Genomic DNA, 18,989 nt, shown 5'->3' with positions numbered 1-18,989 from the left:
GGTGGAGTTTCCTGAGTGAAGTGCAGAGGATAGGAAATGACTCATGCCGTGTGCGTGTGCACGCGTGCGAGTGTTTGTGAGCGGGCGTGGGTGTGTGTGCGCAGTGTGTTTAAAAACACGCAGCTCGGCGCTCCCGGTGAGTCACTCCGCGATGTTCGCTTTTCCGTGCTGACGACCGCCGCGCGCTCGTCGCCCTCTCGACGTCAACTTTTAATTATTATTTTATACATACAGTACTTTTTTTTCCTTTGGAGTGGGGGGGGCGGGGGGGGGGGGGGAATTGTGGAAGGTGTGCATCGCGTCCACTTCCCCCGGCGATGGACTCCCACGCTCTGTGCGCCGTTTGCGGATTTTTCGTGGCGTTGCTGAGCGTTTTCCGCGGCGTCTACGCGCAAAAAAGTAAGTTCATCTTTTTTTTTTTTTTTTTTTTTAAATCTCATTTCTTGATCTTTGTGTGCGCGTGCGTGTGCGCGCTCCCCTCGGCCGGGCTGACGTAGTTTCGACCGGTTCCGCATTCCGCAGGCCGCCCGTCATCCGCCGCACGCGCGGTTCGACTCCGCGCGGACGCGGGGAGAAAAGAAAGAACCGTTGCCGTCCGTCCGTCCGTCTTATCGCCGACGTCGGTCCTTTTTGTTTTTGTTGGACGGCGGAAAAAAATTTGGCTTTCAGATCAAAAGACGAATATGAGACAAAAGGTCAGAATCCCGGCGTTGGGTTTTGCGGCGTTTGCATGTTTATTGAACGTCTCGGGGCAGAGCAGCTTTCGTTCGAAGCCGGCCGCTTTTCAGGCGAGCAAAAGTATTGGAACAGACCTGATTAATCGGACGTCAAGTGAAAAATGTTTCATATTTTGGCGGCGTAACGCTTACTTGCGATAAGTGCATCAAGCCCTGCGGGACGTTGACTTCATCTGCATTCGTGACTACACTTGTGGTTTGGTTCTCCCTTCAGGGAGGTAAAATGCATACCCTATTGGGTTCAGGTCGGGTGACTGACTTGCCCGTTCTGACCTTTTTTGTGTTTTGTGTCACCGTCTTGTTGTAGGACAAAGCGTCTCTCAAATAATTTGCATGCATTTCTGTTTCTGTAAATGGCAACATGCTTTTGTATACCATCGTCAATAAAGACTAGCGAGCCTGTTCCAGACGTCCAAGACAGGACTTGACGCGGGCTCCGCCGTCCTTCATAAAAGAGTTTGTGTGTTTTTGGATCATGAGCTGATCCTTACTTCGGTCAAGGCTAATCTTTGGTCTGGTCAGTCCACAAAACTTTTTGAGTTCCTTCCTCTTTGCACGATCCGATCTGGACTTTCTTTTCTTCCTCGAGCGTTGGCTCGTGATACTTTGCAAATCCAGTTTTCGCAGGTGAAAGCCAAAATCTAATCGAGTTCGTGTTTGGGCGATCAATGGACGCGGCGACGCCTGAGCAACCGGGAAAAATACGTTGCGATACTCAAACGAAAGGCGCTCCGACCCGAGTCGTTCACCGCACGGGCGTGTAAATCGTTTCAGTTCGTCCGACGGCGGAACGGTCGCAAACGAGGACGTCACGTGCTTTTCAAAGATGGTTTCATTTAAAAAAAAAAAAAAAAAAGTTGAAAATATTTTTGGGGAAAGATTGATTAAGATGATGCCAGACAAGCGATTAGCGCGTCTGAATCAATTTCGTTTTTTTATTGATTGTTACGTAATGTTCTGAATTTATATGAAGTACATTTTATATATTCCTTACACCTCATAAAACCATTTATGCCATCACGTTCTCTTTTATTAGGCTTGTTTTGTTTCTTTAAAATATTGATCCTTTTTGGGGCAGTTGGGACAGATTAATAACGTTTGGATTGATTTGGATGTGGCAAAAGTGATTTGACACACACGTTTCTGGCATGCGCGACACGTGTGGCCGCACATGACGCGGGCAAAAAAAAAAAAAAAAATCGTCGACGTGTTCTGAATAATTAGCAAAAACTGCGACGTCTTCAACTTGTGCTGTGCTGGTTACGTCGGCAAACTCGCCGCAAGTTGACTTCGTCCCCGAAAGTTCAGCGCGGTTGTTTTGCTAAGCGTTTGCGTCCAATCCCAGCGGACGCCAACCGGGCCGGGGCTCGCTTTCGGATCATTTCCTGACGCTTTCAAGAGCCACTCGCGTCGGCCGCCTCTCCGAACGCGAACGCGAGTCTACCGCAGCGAGGCCGTCTCCGACATCTGGAGATCAGCTGCTGGCCCGCCCCCGCCCCCGCCCCCGCCTGTTTTATGACAAAACGCAACATCCCCACACCCCAGAATGCTCCGAGCCGGCCTGGATGAGACTCGGCGACGTCAGGAATGCCAGAAAGAAAGGGGGGGGGGGGGGGGAGCGCCGCCAGGCTTCACGCGCTGGACGGAAAAGCCCCGAAGTCGTGACCGTGCGGCGACGCGTTGCGGTGCAGACGTGCTTCGTTGGCCGCCGGGGTCAGCTGGGGGTCGCGCCCACGCACGGCGCCTCACGCTGGCCTTGGACATTCCCCGCGTTCCTCTTCTGCGAGTGCCACTTTTTGGCTTAATAGTACGCCGTTAAACCTCAGCGTGCTGCACTAGTAACACGACGGGCCTCAACTAGTAGCCCCCGGCTGGACCCTTTTCACAGCACCAAAGTGGGTGCGCGACGGTTTTTAACCACACTAGTAACTATGTAAATGTCCAGGGGGAGAAAAAAACGGATTTATTCCTCACCCCTAAGAAGCAGCTATAGTTCCATCCACCCATCCATTTTCTTTGCCGCTTATCCTCACTCGGGTCGCGCTGGAGCCTATCCCAGCTGTCGACGGGCACACCCTGAACCGGTCGCCAGCCAATCGCAGGGCAGATCGAGACAAGCAGCCGCACTCACAATCACACCGAGGGGCAATTTAGCGTTGTTGGGAAACCGCAGTGCCCGGGGGAGAAGATGCAAACTCCACACAGGCGGGGATCGAACCTGGGTCCTCAGAACTGTGAGGCAAACACTTTACCGCCTATCGTTCCATGTTCTCACAAACAGCAGAAAAATCGACACAGTGTCGCCGTGTCCCAAGGCCGCCGGGTGAGTCACGTGACCCGAGCCTCGCCCTCGGTCTTCAATCCGCGCTTTGTTGTGGTCGGCGCTCCTTACTTGAAATGAAAGCAGCATGTCGTCGGGAATCCCGGCTTTGACTTGCGCGGCTTTGCGTGCCCGCGAGCGCTTGAACTTTGCTCCAAACGTGGTCGGCGCGTGGAATATGTCGCCGCCGTTTTTGGGGGCCGACGCACGTGCGGCGTGGCCGTTAATCCGGTCCAGACTACGAAGGGAAGAAAAAAAAAAAAAATGACATCATCGATCGGATCGGCAAATTGTGATAATGAAGCCGATCGACCGATCAGCGTGAAATGCTCAAGATCGGACGATACAGATCCCTCCGATCAATTCGTCGTGAAGTCTAAAGTGAAGTTAGCGGAACAAATAAAACGGTCCCGTCGAAATAAAAGCTCATCGGCGACCGTTTCCATCCTTACTCACTTGCGAGGGCGTGACCGTACCTTAATCGCATCGTTTTGTCAGTTTACGTGAGCTGCTCCTCCGTGTGTATTAATGTAGCAGTTACAGTAACAACAATGCTAATTTAACGTTAGCCCACCCATGGTGTTTTGCGTGAAACGTTAGCATCAAAATGGCGGATTTTGGCGAAATTCCACATACGGTTTACTTGGACGTTTTGCTGTTCAAATAGAATCCTTCAATGATCTTTCGGTTTGTATAATTTTGTATATTTTTTTCCCCCCGCTGTCATGTTAGAAATTCATCGAAAGTGGGCCTTTTCCACAGAATAATCGTGGACGGGTGGTTTCTTTTTTGCGTTGGAAATCGGTGAGTCGGGAAGGCTGACGGAAGTTCCGCTGTCACGAGAGACTATTGTTCGCTCCTTATCCCTATCGCCATGACAAATACTGGCTGTCCCCCGCATTTCCTTCTGCAAAATCTTCCTATTGTCATACGAGACGCTCCCTAGAACGCAACCCATTTGGAAAACAGTGCAATATAAAATATAAAATAAATAAATGAATTATTATTTTGCATTATTTGATTGTATCTTTGTAATATTTTGGTTTTTGATTACTGAGCTAGGATATTTGCCACTTGCTATTTGTGTATTTTTGTGTGTGTGTGATTATTAACATATACACTATTTTACGTGATTATTCTTGGTTTTGTTCTTTAAATATAAGTATGCATAAATATGCAATGATTAGAAATAAAAATTACAGATAACAGGAATGTTTACAAATAGATGACATTGATTTGAATCTTAAGTAATAAATGACATCGTGAAAGTACTTAATAAATAATTAGCCTTTGATAATTATTGTAACGCATTTACAAATAAAGAGATAAATTATAAAGCTTGAAAATGTTACAAAAAATATTCAAATTGTTTAACACTTATTTTAAAATATTCAAAACGTAAAAAAATGTTCGGTAATGAATGAAATGAGTAAATATTGAGATTTATAATGACTTAAAAACACAAAGTTATTTTTCCTCCAATAATTTTAAAAATAAAAATGCTGAAAAAACATTTAAAACTATAACAAAATCGGTAATAATTATTGAAATTTTTTTAAAATGTTGAACCATTTAAAGTGGGGGGGCCCAAAAAAAACAAAACAATTTATATATATCTATGTGTGTGTGTGTATTTTTTTTTTGGGGGGGAGGGGGGTTTCTAAAAAAAACATAAAACAAAAAAGTGACATTTGAAGGGTTGTCCTCCCGGGGTGGGTCCCCCACATGGGGGCCGGGGGAACACACACACATTAAAGCTCTCGTGTGTGTGTGTGTGCGACTGTCACGAAAAACAACCAAAGCCACCCATTGTGTCCGCCGCCTTTTCCATCTTGTTTTCATCTTCCTGACCGCCGCATTCGTTTCTTCTCTGGAAGACACACAAACAATCCCGAGGAAGCGTTTTGTGCAAACACTTCCTGCTCGCCACACAGACACACAAAAAAAAGCCAGTTACCCGCTCCGGCCGTCTCTTGCATCAGCGCCGCCTCGAAGACTCTCCAGGCCACAAAGCCGCTCACGTGTCGTCGTCGTCGTCGTCGACTTGACGAGTGACCGATTTCGACGGATGTGATTTGTAGCGCCGCCGAACTCTGCGGCAGATGACATTCCGTGAAAATCGCATTCGAGGCGGTTACTCGTGTCTGGCGGACGACGTGGCGCTCGGCCAACTTCCGATCTTTGGCTCTCAGACACTAGATGGCAGCAGCCAAATTCACAACATCCTCCCTCGCGGTTAAATGGAAGCTTTGTTTCATGCTTGTTGTATTTTTTGCAGGGAGTGGGGGTAAAACTGTTTGGATATCGAAAAAAAAAAAACTCTTCTTGTCAGGAAATTGATGCGATGTCTTTCCTGTGCACAGGTCAGTGCGGCATCTCGGAATTCTGGAATTCCGACCTGGACGTTTGTGTGCCGTGCGCGTCGTGCAAGCAGTACCCCAAGACGCCGTCGTGCAACACATGTGAGCCGTCGTTTTCTTGTTCATATTTCGGAGAATCCACTCGAGTTTCAGCCTCGCGGATATTTGACGTCTATAGCCGTCAATGGCAGCGAACGAGTGAACGTTGGATTTTGCCAAGTGTGCGCTTGCATTTCTCGGCAGGCAAACTGGTGGAGGAGTCGTCGGACGTGTGGAAGCTGGCGGCCATCAGCAGCTTCTCGGTGCTGGCCGTGGTGCTGGTGGGCGCCGCCCTCATCATCGGGGTCATGCTGCACCGGCGCAAGTCGCACAAACTTCCTCTACGAGGTACGACGTCATCTGTTTGGTCCTTTTTCATCATTTGTTTGGTCAGTTCTGACGTTTAGTGATTCCCGAGCGCCGCAGCACATCTGCACATCTGGAATTGTTAATCTACGCATGCCAGCGACGTATAGCAACTGCGTGCGGTTTGTTGCGTTATTTATTTGAGAGACGTTCAAGAATCAAAGTGATGCAAACGTCTCATGTGAGTGAATTGTGGCAAGTTTCATTGCGACAAAACTTTAACTGACTTTTCTTATTTATTTATTTTTTTTATTTTTTTTTACACAGAACCGATTGAAGAAACTGCAGGGCCACTTTATCAAGCTTAAACCTTTCAGTAAGTTTACCTTTCTAAAATGAGACCGCATGATGTAAGACGTAAACAAAGGTTGGGCAAACAATGCCGTTTACATAAGCAGAAATCCAATATTATTTGTGTATAATATTTCAAGGAGGATTAATTTCCCCTCCTTAAAATATTTGTAAAGATGCCTTAATTTATTTATACTTTATCTCATCAAATAATTTTGATTTACTGTTAAGAAAAAGAGTAGTAAAATAGTTTTATATACTTTTAATGTATTTTATGAAATAATGGGTTAATTGTGGTTAAATAATGAAATAAATTACATTTTTTACTATTAGAATTATTGTATTTTTTATTCATTCATCTTATTAAATCATTTATTTTAAACACTGAAATTAAACTAAAATACTACTAAAAAATTAAACAATACAATAATAAATAAGAGTGCATCATATTATTTTGGATATTTTAAACATTTTATTAAATGGATTAAATTCACGCACGCGCAAACTGAGCTGTGGCCGTTTTGTCGTGGGCAGCCTCGTCTTCCTCTGGAATCAAACCCACGTGACAGACCCGAGCGAGCGGCGACCGCCGGCTCCCCGCGATGCCCGGACCGGCCCGACCTGACCCGACCCGGGGAGCCTCCCGCCCGGACCGTCCACTGTGCACTCTGACTGACCCGAGCCACCGCAGGCTTTCTCCTGACAACACGGACACACTATTTTTTTGTTTTGTTTTGATGGAAACGTATTTCAAAGTGTAGGAATAGCGACGACGTGCTAGGGTGATTTTGTATGCCCCCCCCCCCCCCCCCCCGGAAAAACGAACATTCGAAGCCTCGAAAGAGTGGCCCGTGCGGGGCCGTTACGCGATCACGAATGTTCCGACGAATGGATGTAAAGTACGACGAGGTGAGCGATCGGGTCATCGGGCGACGGGGCGGGCGGGAGGTCCGTTTTGAATGTAGCTACTGTTTAGGTGAAAGTTCTTCTCTCGAGACAATCGTGCACTGTTACTGACAAAAAACGCACACGACGTACGCAACGTCGGAGGCCAGCGAGGAAACCGCGACGTCCTCCGCTTCGGAGGCGAGGGCGGACCCAAGATAACATCAAAAAAGATTTTTGGGGCCACACTGATAGGGAATTTTGATGTTGTTTTTTTTTAACTGTGAAAATATTTGACAACAAAGAAAAAGAAAGCAAACAATTATAATAATATAATTTTACCAGAACAAAAGTTTTGAATTAGTCAAGTCATTTGTGGAACTCAATTACCAGATAGAAAAAAAAAAAAAAAGGGGGGGGGGACAATGGAAAAAAAATAATCTCAAATCTACTTTTGTTTGCCATCTAAATTGTTTATGTAGAATTTTTTTTTTTAATGTGCAAGTGTGGCCCTAATTCTCCTCTGTTGTTAGTCTTCGACTCACTTTTTTGTTTTTCTGTTTTCGACTTCACACGAAAAGACATTCTTGAAAAAGATGAATAGACGGATAGAAAAAGTCTACACACCCGCGCGCAAATGTTAAGGTTTTTCTGTGAGACCAATTTCAATAATTTCAAAACATTTCCCCACATACACGTGACCTATAATTGCACGGATAAAGCTCAGACGTTCCAGTAGGCTTTTTTTTTTTTTTTTTTTTTGTGCGCGGGTGTGTGTAGACTTTTTGTACCCACTCAATTCCAACTTTCCTCTTTCAAAGGCGCAACTTGTCTTGTTTCTTTCTTAACGTGACCTTGACCCTCTTTGATTTTCACTTTTTCTTTCTGTTGTAGTCACTAAAAGATGTTCAGACAAACACTATATGAAGAATGCTAAAAATATATATAGATATATATATTTCAGTGCGCAAATTTGTAATGTTAGGTTGTGAGTTACAATCACATTTTCAATCTTCCAGTGATTTATTTTTTGTTTTGTTTTTAATTTAAAACTTCTACCAGGCCATCTCGTGATTTGATACTAACACTTTTCTAACGACAATCTGTGCTCTTTTTTTCTAAAATGTACAGTATGTAAATGTTGTGTACATGCACTGGCTTCTTTTGACCTTATTGCTTTGACTACCGAGATGTATTTTCACAATAAAACGTTTTGAGGTTTCAACATTTTCCCCCACACCCTAATTTCCTAAATCCATCCGTTTTTCTTAGCCGCTTATCCTCGCAAGGGTCACGAGAGTGCCAGTCTTATCCCAGCTGTAAAAAAAAAAAAGGTGATATTTGAGGAAATGGACGTGTACTGATCCCGGACCCACCTGTGTGGAGTTTGCATGTTCTTCCCGTGCCTGCGTGGGTTTCCTCTGGATGGGCACTCCGGTTTCCTCCCACATCCCAAAACATGCAACATTATTTGGACACCCTAAAAATTGCTCCTTGGTGTGATTGTGAGTGCGGTTGTTTGTCTCAATGTTCCCTGCGATTGGCTGTCGACCAGTTCAGGGTGTACACCGCCTCCTGCCCGTTGACAGCTGGGATACGTTCCAGCAGTCCCTGCGACCCTTGTGAGGATAAGCGGCTAAGAAGATGGATGAATGGATGGATGTGTACTGTACATTCTGATTCTGTGTTCAGTTTTCCAGGAAGCTGCCAAATAATTTGCAGATGACAGCGAGCTAACGTAGCGCATGGAAAAATAAAAAATGAAAAAAAATCTTGACCCAGAAACTTTGGAGATGTCAAACCGACACAAAGTCTGCATCCGGAACCCTAATGCCTGTTTTGCAAGCCTGCTTTGGATGGAACCCAAAGCCCCTTTTTGAACCGAACAGAAACCAGACGGAGAGACTCGTCCATTTCCAAATTGTTTTTTTTTTTTTAATCACTACTTTGCTTATATCCTAAATTAACCGCCAACAAACGAGTAGAAATCTACACTCCCGTGACAAAATAGTTATATAAATATGACTTAAATACTACATGAGGTGTTTAGTTCCCATCGTATTACACAACAACTACTCTAGCGCGTAAGAGTTTCTCCTACAGAAGAAAAAAAAAAAAAATACTGTACAAAGATCCAGTGGATGTTTGATTAGTTACAATATTGGGGGGGGGGGGCACAAGTGCAACGAGAGACGGAAACGTTCATAGAAACGTTCAAAACGACAACTAAATATTAGTTTGAATGTGCATTTGCTGCTTTGCATGGAGCCTAACATGGCAAATAAACGACGTTATGCTTCCGTAAACAAGATTAACATTTAAATAATACCACAAAAAAAAAAAAAAAAAAATTCTGCAATGTTTGCTACAAAAGAAGAAGAAGAAACGGAATCATTTTGAAAGTCAGACTACGAGAAACAAAAGTTTTGATACAAAAAAAGAGGCAAATATGAAAAAGTGGCACCACTTAAAAGAATAAAGTCAGTTTTACGGGGGTCAAAAAGGAAAAATATGACTTGAATTTTTGCGGGATAAAATTGTCCTAATTTTAAAGAGGAAAAAAAAAACATTACAAGAATATTTTATATATTAGAAGACTCATTCTTGTGGGGAAAAACATTTAAGTCATCATTTTACGTCATTTGAGGGGCGGGTGGGGAGGGGGTGGGTCAGGATAGGAAAATAAATTAAGCCGTCAATGTAGGAGGGAAAAGGATGAATATTAAAAGAAAAAAGCTGCAGTATTACAAGTGTAAAGTCATAATTTTAAGGAAAAAAAAAGTTGCTTTTTTTGGGGGGGGGGGGGGGCAGATATTGTTTGAACCCCCCCAACCCAAAAAATAAAAACGTGATCACATCCGTGGCGCCGAGAGGGCCGTCGGAGAGATTTGGACGAGGTATTTCAAACGTGCGGAACCGGCGGGGACCAGACGGAAATAAGGCAAAGTAAAACTGAAGAAGAAATGTGAGGACAAGCCATAAGACAACAAAAATACAATAAAAATAAGATGAATGCGTGGTATTTTTACACAGTAGTCGGTAAAGTATGAATTACGAGGGCTGCATGCGTTTCAATTACAATTAGGAAAAGTTAGTTAGAATCATGATACTACAGTGGGTGGAGAGTCGGGGGCGGGCAACCTTTGCCTTTTTAGAACGACAATTGGCAATTGAATAAAAACGTGAAATGGATATGTTGCTTTTTCTATTATCGGATAACTGAATAAAAAGGAAAAAGACAAAATGGGCCAATAGATATTCACCAATTTAACATTAAAAGGACAGCCGGTGGACTGCATTGACGAATGGAACGCGTACTTTGCCCACCCCCGACATAAAAAGTGAACACACCCCCGGGAGGACGGCGGCTTCTGGAACAGCCTGGCCCGGCTTCTCGCGATGACGCATTTAGAACCGTTCTGCGAGGAAGCGGGTCGAGTCTGCAGAGTCGCTCCAAAAGATCCGAGATCAGGGGTGTGTTCACATTTGATATCTCCTGGTAACCCGTGATTGACGGGAGCTACTTTGAGGTATTGACATTTGACCTGACAGTGTCAGCAACTTCTTAAATAACGTTAAAAAAAAAAAAAAAAAAAACGTAGCCATTGCAAACTTGTGGCAGTAAACATTTTTGTTTGTCTCGACTTCCTGACAAAGTTCCTGAAAGGCTACACTAAACTTTTCTTCTTTTTCCAAACAACATTCACAAAAAGTTCCCCTATTCAAACGTACAAGAACATATTTAGCTATTAGCATACGATATCACTTAACAATGACCATTATTTTATTAGTAGTTGACGAGCTATTTACTGGATTGCGGTCCGTCGCTTTCCGCGAGCTTCGCGCCTACTGGATGAGGTATCTGACGTTTTATTCACGAGAGGTTTGCGACGCGGGCAGTCCGGCGAAACGTCCGACCGCCCCGACTCCGCCAAAAAACTCGCAACTGCTCACGGGTGAAATTTCAGGATGAACCGAAAATGCTCGAGAACCATTTCCGGGTGAACTCATTTTGACCGTCTCTAAACTTTTGAACTGCACAAAGTATCAGTTTCTTGTTCTCTAACAAAAACAAAACAAAAACAAAAATTAAATGATCTTTCACAACAAAAAATACATTTTTGGCTACTAGACAAGATCCATGTTGCAAAAGCAAAGCGTGAGGAGTCTCTGTCTGTGAAGTGCACAAGTCAATGAAAAGTGCAGTTAGCTACTAAACGAGCAACAGAGAGACTGGAAGCGTTACAGAAAGGAACCTCAGAAGATCAAACACCGTTCAGCTAATGGACCTTTCCGATGGCAATCTTAAACTCCGCCCCCTCAGCCATGTCCCACAAGCTTCCAAAATGGCGACTGAACAGAACATGTTTCTCTATCGCGTATTCCAGATATTATTGGGGTATGCTTTTTTTTACCAAATGCGTCAGACGTGTCCAAGACAGTTCTAGAGAGAGGTCTCAACTATTTCACGCAAGGATACGTACACGGAATTAAGATTTTGGACTGAGCGGGACGCAATGTCAGAGTAAATTGCAGTGAAACGTTGGCGATCGATGCAAAAAAAGTTTGGCGCCTCGCAAACTTCATATTGAAATCCAACAGGATAAAATGGTGGAATCGTACTGCGCATGTAAAGCAGGGTGACTACTTTTTACTTCTTCAAGATCACAAATAATATCATACAACATGACACACTTCATTCAGCAGGTCAGTTATACACTAAAAAAGTGAATGTTGTTCTCTTGCAATGTATAAAGCACTGATAATAATCCAAACTCAGAGAAGATACTTCTCCCTCACTTACCTTCGAACATCCAGCCTTGTGTTTGTTGATATTTTTCACACCGAGTTGAACGTGCGCTTTTGCGCGAGCCTTAATCCATTGTGGACACTTCGTCAACTGTGTTTTAGGCTTGAGAAAATGAATTGAGCGGGCCACTTGTAACCTAGCAGGATATCTTTCATCAGAATTGCACGTTCCCGAAGCGCATCTGAGGCCCACTTTCTTCGTAACTTTTAACTTTTCCAAGCGCACGCTACTGACAACCAGCTTTGCTTGTGGGACAACACGGCGAGAGGGGCGCGTCAAGACAATGCGGCTATCCGATTGGCTATCATTGTACGAGTTATTGACAGGTCGGAAAGGTCCATTGTTAGCTCGGCAACATCCTGTTGTGCAGTCAGTTGCACATTCAAAAGTTTTGAGAAGGTCAACTTAAGGTCACCGCAGAAGGTTAGCTTGCATTTTTCTGGTCCATGCTAAAATTTCAAACAAGAGTCAATTGAATCCCGAGTTTTTGGGAGTCGTGTACATACGTATTTGAGGTTTCCTGACAGGCACCGGACAGGGGAAGTGGGCCACGTTTTACGGATCACTTTGGTTGTTTGGCCTTCGGGAAGGCGAGGATACGCGTCGTTGACTGGCGGACAACATTCACGAGTTCTGGTCACTGGAGTTCGGGAACTCTAAAGGAAAGAGCCCACGTCCAAGCCCACAAAGTTGTTGGCATCCAAAGCGAAAGAGGAGGAGTTGTCGTAAGCGTGCTGGTTCTGGTGCAACTTCTCGTGGTGCCTTAGGTTGGACTTGCTGGAAAAGCTTCTGTCGCACAGCAAGCAGGCGAAGGGTTTCTCTTTGCTGTGGATTCTCCGGTGACAGATGAGCTGCGTGGACACCCGGAAGGCCTTCCCGCACTCCAGGCACTGGTAGCGCTTGGGCTCCGTGTGGATCCGCCGGTGGTTCTTCAGGGCCATCAGGTTGGAGAACTGCTTGTGGCAGGCGGCGCAAGAGAAGGAGCCCGTCTTGTGGCTGTTCTTGTGGTTGAGGAGGGAGCCGGCGTGGCGGTAGGTGCGGCCGCAGTGCTCGCACACGTGGCTCTTCTCCGCCGGGTCGCTGGCGCTCTCATGAAGATGGGACAAAGGTTCGGTCCAGCTGAGGTCGTTGGCGTGGAGGGCGTAGGGGTCCTTGGAGCGCTCCTTGGAGTGCGCCTCCATGTGGCTCTGAAGGTGCGCGACCAGACAGAAGGTCTTACCGCATTCGGGGCAGCAGTGCCGCCTCATCTGCGAGTGGATCTGAAGCGTGAGGGGGTCCGGGAAGGTCTGCAGACAAAGACTGCAGTGGTGCAGGTTTCCCGAGTGCGTCTTCTTGTGGTTGAGGAGGGAGCCCGCGTGGCGGTACGAGCGCCCGCAAAGGTCGCACCTGCAGAGGAAACAGGTTGCCATCACGCTCACATCTCGCCCTCGTTCCAGGCGTAGCGTGGCCAGCATAGAACTTTGCATCTCGACAACAATTGGGAAATAGCTTGAATGGCGATTTTGAACTTCTTCACAACATCAGTAGTTTTGAACGTGAACTAAGTCGTCGCGTCAGGTAAGACGGAATACCGGGCATAATTTATATTTCAACAGGTAAAGAAAGTCCTACAAATTCTGATCAGGGTGATGACTAAGGGACCGGCTAATTAGCGGACTTTTCTAACAGCGACCAGACTCACGTGAAGCACTTGTCCTGGCTCTCCCCCGGCGGCATCCCGACTTCCCCCTGACCTCTCCGGCAGCGGTGCCTCTTGAGTCCGGACTTCCCCTGGAAGCTCTTCCCGCACGCCGAACAGCTGAACTGCCCGTCGGGGCGGCTGTGGACCTTCTGGTGGTTGTGCAGGATGCTGGCGAGGCGGAAGGCCTTCCCGCACGTCAGGCAGGCGTGCTTCTTCTTCTGCGTGTGGATGCGCGTGTGGTTGCGCAGCGCCATTGGGTTGGTGAAGTGCTTGGCGCAGAACGTGCAGGTGAAGTGTCCCGTCTTGTGCGTGTTCTTGTGGTTCAGCAGGCTGCCGGCGTGGCGGTAGCTCCGGTGGCAAATGTTGCAGGGGAACATCCGCGGCTCTTTTCCGCCGGCCGCGGGTCCCGAGGAGCCGGAGCAGGCGTGGGCCGCCAGTTGCTCGGCGGAAGGGAGCGTCTGTTTGCACTTTGAAGCGCGAGACCTCAGGCTCCGCCCCCCGTCCTTCCGGGACTCCGCGCAGATGTGACCAGACAGCTGCCGCGTTCCTCGGAAGCCCGTTCCGCACTTTTGGCAAGAATGCTTTCGACTACCGAAGTGAGTGCGTAAGTGGTTCTTCATGGCAAGCTGGTTGGAGTACGCTTTGTTGCAGACGGAACAGTAATAGAGGCCCGTTTTGTGAGACTTTTTGTGGTTAACCAGACTGCCGGCGTGGCGATAGGTGCGCCCACACTGCTCACACGCGAAAGGTCGCCTGTCACCTGCGGCTTCTGATTTGACCGCAGCCTCACGCGTCGTTTCCGCCCGCGCTTCTCTGGCGTCTTCGGATTCAGACTTGTTCATCTGCATGAGGGCCTGGATCTGGTCGTTGAGTTCTTGGATCTTGGCTCGGTTCTCCCTGTGCCTCCTGAGGTGGATCAAAAGCTGCTTCTGGATTTTGAAGGCTTTGCCGCACTCGTGGCAAGTATGCCTGGCGGGGAGAGACGGGAAGTACGGTCATTTCTGGAACGGACTTAATGGGATCATTTGACACATTTTCTTCATGAAGGAACGGATGATATTTTTATGTTTTGGCACAGTTAGCTTGTTCTAGGCGTGCTTGTATTGGCACTGGGCCGATGCGATCACAATACCTTCCTAAAGCTAAAAAAGAAAAAAAAAAAAAAAAAGCCAGGTTCAAGAGGTTTCTCATTGGGCCTCACATTCTCAGAACCCACCTGGGGAAATTAGTCCAACTACCACTGGAGAAATACTTTCAATCTTGGATTTAACACGTCTACACTCTCCCTTTTGTTTAAATCACACCTAGTTTTTTTCAACTTTTCTCTTGCCCTTCCTAACCACCCCTGACATTTGGAATTTGGCCTGTTTTAGTGCCGCTAATCCCCAACTCTCTCCACCCCACCCACACTCTAGGGGATGCCATTGATTTTTGGCAGAACAGGACCTGCAAAGTCATTTGAAAATGTTTTTGGGATTAAAGGCAAAACGGGAAAAAACTTGACGCAGCTTGAACTTGTTTCTAGACTTCAACCCCCCGAATAATAAAATGATTAAAACTCCATAAACAAGAAAATGCCATGAATGCTAATGAAGAGTGTCAGATTTTACCTCTTGATGTCAAAGTGGGACCTCTGGTGGTTTTTAAGAGCCAAAAGGTTGTAAAAGCGTTTCTGGCACACGCTGCACTTGAACACCCCTGTTTTGTGGGACTTCTTGTGGTTGAGGAGGGAGCCCGAGTGTCTGTACGAGCGGCCGCACTGATCACATCTGTGTTGACGGTCCTCGAAGTTGTCTCGCAGGGCGCGGCGATCTTCATGCCGCAAGTACTTTGCTTTTACTTCTGCTTCCTCGCCGTTTGCCGCATCTTCTTCTTTCTTCCCCGCTGTGCAGTCATGGCTCTCCAGGTGTTGATAGCTGCTGCAAAAAATTCCACAGCGACCGCAGATGGTACTCTGGGCTTCCTCGTCGCCTGCCGGCCGCTCGCTCCGGCCGACGGCATCCCCGTCTTGGTGCTTGACGTGCGCGAGCTGGTGGGCGGCCAAGTCCTGCCTGCTGGCAAAACTTTGGCCACAGGTACTGCAAATCATCATCTCCGCCGGCTCGTCGTCTTTGACCCCGCCCTGAGAGGACAAGGACGAGGGTCCCGAGCTGGCGGCGGCGCACTGGGACTGCGTGTGTCCTCGGAGATGGCTCCGGAGAGCCCGCATGCTGCTGTAGTTGTTTCCACAAATGGAACACTGATAAAGGTCGCCGTCGTCTACTTCGCCGTTGCCGTTCAGCTGGTCGTTACTCATATTTTCCTGCGAGCTCTGCTCAAAGTAATTCTGAGGAGTCGCATCATTCAGTCCGTGAAACTGCGAGACAGTGCTAGCGAAGTTCCCGTTGGCGTCACGGCCCTCGCTCGTGAGTTGCTGCTGTTGTAGCAGGGGGCAAGCGTGCGCTACGATGCCGGCGATGTCCGCAAAAGTGTCACCGCAGTCGACGCACATGTGCCTCTGCATCGAGTGCTCGACGTGAGGGAGCCGCGAGCTGACGTCTGGAGCCGCATCCTGATGGCCGTGGTGCACGCCGCCGTTTTCCTGATTCGTGCCGAGCGCAAGCTGAGTACCGCCATCCTGTTCTTCTCGTGAGGATAAGAGGTCCCGCTGGTTGATCAGAGAGAAAGTCACGGGGGAGAGCCAATCTCCCTCCCCGTTGGGGCAGAGGGACGATTTGTGACCTTTGTGGAGGCGCAGGTGACTCTTGAGCGCAGCCAAGTGGGGATACTTCTTTCTGCAGATGGAGCACTGGTAAATCCCCACCTGATGCGAGCGTTTGTGGTTGATGAGGCTCCCGGAGTGGCGGTAGCTCTTGCCGCAAATCTGACACCGGAAGGGACGCTCGTCGGAATCTGCCATGGAGGGGTCGCGGATTTCGGATGCGTTCAGAGCGGGGTGGACAATGCTTGCGTCTACGAGTGGGGGTTCTCCCTGAGAGCAGTTGGAAGCTAGCGTTTGATTATTGGAGCTGTCGGAATACACGTGACAACTGCTGCTAAACATTCCGTGAAGCTGATTAAAACCTTGAGCATTTTCAACTGATGGCAAAGAAGGATTGCTATTTATATGAGCTGTATAAAAGTTGGATTTACGCGAGGTAATGTTGTCATAAGTCATACTGTGTGCGCCGTCGTCTTGGAGCCCAAAAGATGCAGATGAAGAGTTATGCATTTGGATGTGCTCCTGGAACTCCTCATTACTCGGGAACACAACCTGACACAAATGGCAGAAGTCGACAGGAGCGTCGGGACTCGGAGGGGAAAAGTCCTCCTGCGCGGGGTTGGAATAGAAGCCGGACGCCGAGCTTCCGCCTCCCCCGCCGCTTCTGACCTTGTGAGTCCTCTGGTGGCTGTAGAGCGCCGCCATGTTGTTGAAGAGTTTGAAACACACGGTGCACTCAAACATTCCCACCTGGTGGGTTTTCTTGTGGTTGCTCAAACTTCGGAGGTGAATGTACGTCTTGTCGCACAGGTCGCATTTGAACGGTCGGCCGGCGGCCTCGTCAGACGCGTCGCACTGCCGAGGATAAGCCGCCATCTTGTCGTCAACGGGGCCGTTTTCCGTTTGAATCCCGACAATCGACTGGTTGTTACGATGATGAGTGACGATCTCGCGCGGGTTTTCAAACTCCAGGTCTTCCTGGTTTTCAACTTGCGAGGTCCGGTGAACACGTTCATGCGTGCTCAGTTGCGTTGCCAGACGGAAGGCTTTCCCACACTGCGAACACGAATACTTTTTGTGAGCCGTGTGACTCCGCATGTGACTTTTCAGGGCCAAAGCGTTGGAGTTCTCTTTGCCGCACACGAAGCACTCGAAGGAGCCGACGTCGTGGGCCTTTTTGTGGTTGGCGAGGCTGCCGGCGTGTCTGTACCCGCGTCCGCATTCGTCGCATTTGAATCTGCGCTCCTCTTGCTCCAGGTGTGCGTCCATGTGTTCGACGAGCACGGCCATGTTAGGACACGTCAGCCCGCACTGTTTGCACGGGAAGCCCGTGGCCCGTGCGGGGTCATGCGCAGCCATGGCGATAAAGACAGAAACAAGCGCGCCAGATATTGACTGTATGCAGGAGGGCAATACATTAGATGCCCTTTTAGTCCATACAAAATGAAGAACTGTATGTTTAAGTCCAAAGGGTGTCCAGAAAGCCCGTAGAGGTGGAGGAGATGAATTCAATCTAGGGAGGGGGGAGGCGGAGAAACGGAAAATGCCCATGAATTATTGAGGTACATTTTACATTTATATTTGTAAATACTAGGTGACAGCATAGACAGACCAGCTACAACAAAATAAAACAGATACACAGATTTATGATGATGTCACCACAGCCCCAGGATTCCCTTGTCCGCCATCTTGTGTGTCACTACAGATAATTGGAAACCTATCTATATGTCCGCCATCTTGTGGGTCACTACCACTAATTGGAAGCCTATGTTTATCAATGCTGGAAATGTAAAGATCACGATTTATTTCAAAGCAAACAACCAATTGTCACAACAAATAAAACAACCTTGGTTTGCAACAGGGATGTAAAAAGCTGCACTCATCTGATTCAACCCGTTCTATCCATCTGTTTTCTTAGCAGCTGATCCTCACAAGGATCGCAGGAGTGCTGGAGCCTATCCCAGCTGTCAACAGACAGGTGGCAGAGTACACCCTGAACTGGTTGCCAGTTGTACTCACAATCATACCCAAGGGGACTTTAGAGTCTCCAATTAATGCGGTTTTTTTTTTTTTTTTTTTGGGGGGGGGGGAGTGGGAGGAAACCGTAGTGTCTGGAGCTAACCCACACAGGCAGGGAGAGAACATGCAAACTCCACACAGGCTGGGCCGAGATTTGAACCCCGGTCCTCACAACTGTGAGGCTAACACTCTACGGCTGCTTCACCATGCCGCCTCGTCAATGAGCTATTTATGAATGTTCTGACCCTAGCCAGTAACACTTTGCATTAGCAAGCTAATTTAGCTGTCAATAAAACGAGAAATAAACTGCCTTCGCCCCCTTTGCTTTAACCCCAACAAAACCAATTCAGAAATCGGTTCCACGTGAATCTTCTTTAAGCGTTGGGTGAAGTAAAAATGATTAGTTTAGTGCAGGAAACGTGTTGAGCTCGTGAGTGACCCCAATGCTAGCGGCACGACGTGCTAGCAGCATCTTAGCTAGCAAAACAAACATTGCACCAAAAAGACAGGAAGCGCAACGTCAGCAAGTCTGACATTTCAAATACCTTAAACGGTGATTCAGGGCACATGCCAGGGACTATATGCCTAATCGTTATCCCATTAAAAATCTCATTTTGATATGTATAGCTATCACAAAAGCACTCTCTTCTTCCAATTGTTTTATTCTTCCATCTCCAGTTCCACACTCACTGCTCTTGTTGCTAGGGAACAGGAAATGTGCAGCTGCGAAATACTTCCCCACCGAGACACATTTCATGGACCACCTTCAAAAAAAAAAAA

At 47.3% G+C, this 18,989-nt stretch overlaps 2 protein-coding genes across 3 annotated transcripts; one reads left to right on the top strand and one right to left on the bottom strand.

Annotated features, from left to right (window-relative positions):
• Positions 1-36: 36 nt before the first annotated feature.
• si:rp71-1c10.7 (tumor necrosis factor receptor superfamily member 12A) lies at positions 37-8,217 on the top strand. 2 transcript variants are annotated; one of them, XM_061809623.1, is made up of 5 exons: positions 37-136; positions 5,421-5,519; positions 5,661-5,804; positions 6,090-6,138; positions 6,648-8,217. In XM_061809623.1, the coding sequence occupies exons 1-4, from the start codon at positions 37-39 to the stop codon at positions 6,128-6,130; spliced, it is 384 nt and encodes a 127-aa protein (XP_061665607.1). In that variant the 3' UTR covers positions 6,131-6,138; positions 6,648-8,217. The 2 variants fall into 2 exon arrangements, with proteins under 2 accessions (XP_061665607.1, XP_061665608.1); XM_061809624.1 differs by lacking the exon at positions 37-136 and adding an exon at positions 153-399 and having other exon boundaries at positions 6,648-7,756.
• Positions 8,218-8,446: 229 nt separating this feature from the next.
• znf646 (zinc finger protein 646) lies at positions 8,447-18,913 on the bottom strand. Its single transcript, XM_061809608.1, has 4 exons — positions 18,755-18,913; positions 15,100-17,703; positions 13,490-14,458; positions 8,447-13,194 (listed from the first exon to the last, which is right to left on the bottom strand). Exons 2-4 carry the CDS (start codon positions 17,547-17,549, stop codon positions 12,465-12,467), a joined length of 4,149 nt encoding a protein of 1,382 aa, XP_061665592.1. The 5' UTR covers positions 17,550-17,703; positions 18,755-18,913; the 3' UTR covers positions 8,447-12,464.
• Between the last annotated feature and the right edge of the window lie 76 nt (positions 18,914-18,989).

Source organism: Syngnathoides biaculeatus, chromosome 22 (assembly GCF_019802595.1).
Source record: "Syngnathoides biaculeatus isolate LvHL_M chromosome 22, ASM1980259v1, whole genome shotgun sequence".
In the NCBI taxonomy this organism is placed as follows: Eukaryota; Metazoa; Chordata; class Actinopteri; order Syngnathiformes; family Syngnathidae; genus Syngnathoides; species Syngnathoides biaculeatus.
This window is presented reverse-complemented; position numbering and strand designations above follow the sequence as displayed.